The 2,342-nt window shown below is 34.3% G+C and overlaps 1 protein-coding gene across 1 annotated transcript; it reads left to right on the forward strand.

The window, feature by feature from the left end:
* The first annotated feature begins 408 nt into the window (after nucleotides 1–408).
* Nucleotides 409–1,305, forward strand: LOC104897355 (uncharacterized). The gene is made up of 2 exons (XM_048646453.2): nucleotides 409–576; nucleotides 823–1,305. The coding sequence occupies exons 1-2, from the start codon at nucleotides 507–509 to the stop codon at nucleotides 1,092–1,094; spliced, it is 342 nt and encodes a 113-aa protein (XP_048502410.2). The 5' UTR covers nucleotides 409–506; the 3' UTR covers nucleotides 1,095–1,305.
* The last annotated feature ends 1,037 nt before the right edge of the window (nucleotides 1,306–2,342 follow it).

The following is a 2,342-nucleotide window of genomic DNA, read 5'->3' on the forward strand; positions in this document are numbered from 1 at the left end:
AACTTATTTTTTCTGATTACAAGATCTTATCTTTTAGATTTTTCTCAATATATAAGAAAAAATATAGTCATGTGGGGTCTTGTTTGATTCGTCTCAATGAGTACTTTATTAATATTCAATTATTATAATTTTTACTAATATGTGATGAAAGATATAATGATTTTTAAATATAAGCATAATCTGAACTGATCTGATCTGAACTTATTTTTTCTGATCTGATCTGATCTAATTAGATCTGAAATAAGCAAAAATAAGGTGAACTGAACATAGCCTAACTCCTCTAACTTATAAGTAGATATTTTCTCTTATTTGTCGCTAATGTGGGACCACCGGTAACTCATCGGTTCTTGAAAAAAATCTCTTGTTCTATCTAGCATTGCTATTATAAATAGGACCCAAACTGTCTAAACAATACCTCACAAGTCATCACCCAACAAATTCACCACCCTATCTTTTCTTACTATTATATATCAATTTCTCATATATCCAACCCAATAGAAACAATTATGGCAAGGAACTCATTCAACTTCCTCATTATCATGGTCATTTCAGCACTGCTTTTGCTTCCTGGATCACGTAATATTCTCCATCTTTTTTTTAAGGCGATGTTTGATTCATCTCATTAAGATAATCTGTATAAAATGATGCAAATTAATGATATCAAATCGACCAAATTAGAAACCTTATCACACTAGTGAACTCGCAATATAATTATGAGAAGGCAAAAAGTTTCAGGTAACAATAATAATAAGTTGAACTGAACAAACCCTTAAACAATTTTCACGTACCTAATTTTGGATGTAAATGCATGAATATATGCAGGTGCAAGCTTTCAGGAAAAGATAACTATGAACATAGAAGATGGACGCGAAAGCGGCATAGCAAAGAAAATAGTTGAGGCAGAAGCAGAAGCAGAAGCATTATTACGCGTTGGTGAGCAAGCTATGCTGGAACAAGTAATGACAAGAGGCTTAGCAGATAACCTTAAGAGGTGTATACCATGTGGTCAAGACTGCATTTCCTCAAGAAACTGTTGCTCACCTTGCAAATGCAACTTCGGGCCACCGGTTCCAAGGTGTACTTTGAATGCTTAGCTTGCTGCTAAGTGCTAAGCGCTAGCCTTGCTAGTATGTGCACGATCCGCTCTATCTCTTTATATATGCACCTAAGTCCTTTCATCTCGATCTGTGTTGTTTGTGTGTAAAATAAAGTCTTGGTTTTCCAAGACTAGTTATGTTATTGGCTTATGTTTTTCGAATCTTGATATATAAATAAGACAAGGAGACCTATTTCTTGCTTTGCTTACATTATATACTCTTCCATCTTTTCCTCTAAAACTATAATAAAGCAAAAACAAAGGGATATTAGAGACGACTGACACGTCTGTAGAGCCACAGTACAGCCACGGTAATTGCTGCAGCATGCAAAATCACTAGCGGAGTTGGCTGTTGGCTGTTGGCTGTTGGTGGCGGAGGTGGTTTTCGAGTACGTTAGCCCCCTTTTGTCAAGTCCCTTGCTTGATTGGCTAGCTAGGCACAATAGGTGTTTGGCATCAGCTTTTAGTCTTTTTAAAGAATAAAAAACGCTTGTAAACTATATATGACATACTGTTCTTATGTAGTATACTCTAAAATTTACAATGGCACACCTTAATAGAAAGCTCAACACTCTGTCAGTTATCATGAACTAGTGCTATAACAGATACTACTACGTATTACCTACCAAGTTTTTAATTTACATATTCCATGCTTGAAGTCAGCTTCCCTGACATGAAGATCCCCATCCAATCTTCAGAAGAGAAGCATAGAGTAGCACATTCCATATATATATATCAAGCACACTAAAGTAAGCGAGCAATGATATTCCCATACCGGGTATGTGATAGAAATTTTTGACAGGCGCATGCGGAAGGTTAATGGACCAATTTTGTAATTTATGAATTTTCATTGATTGGAATAATATGTTACAAACTTGGGGGAGATACACACATATGATATTTGTCTATTTGATATGCAAGGTTCCATAAGAGAACTCTTGCTTATGAATGTGGTGGGAAGTACATAATATGATTCCACACTCCTAGGTACAATGCTAAAATGCTGACACATATTTATAGGAGTGGTATATCTTAATATACAATATTCTACACTAATCTTATATGATCTAATAATATCTCATGCTAGATTATTCTAGATTCTTCATTCCTAGATTTTTCTATAATATGCTTTAATTACAATAGATATTTTTTTAGATAACTCTAGAATTCATCTTGATTATTACACTAGATTTTTCTAGATTACTATTTCTAACACTCCCCTTAATCTTGAAAAATCTGACTTTCA

Source organism: Beta vulgaris, chromosome 6 (assembly GCF_026745355.1).
Source record: "Beta vulgaris subsp. vulgaris cultivar EL10 chromosome 6, EL10.2, whole genome shotgun sequence".
Classification (NCBI taxonomy): Eukaryota; Viridiplantae; Streptophyta; class Magnoliopsida; order Caryophyllales; family Amaranthaceae; genus Beta; species Beta vulgaris.

Bases quoted from the DNA above. Each gene is read 5' to 3' on its own strand.
- LOC104897355 (XM_048646453.2), top strand. From the start codon at position 507: ATGGCAAGGAACTCATTCAACTTCCTCATTATCATGGTCATTTCAGCA. The intron at 577-822 runs GTAATATTCTCC...GAATATATGCAG, and splicing joins GCTTTTGCTTCCTGGATCAC to GTGCAAGCTTTCAGGAAAAG.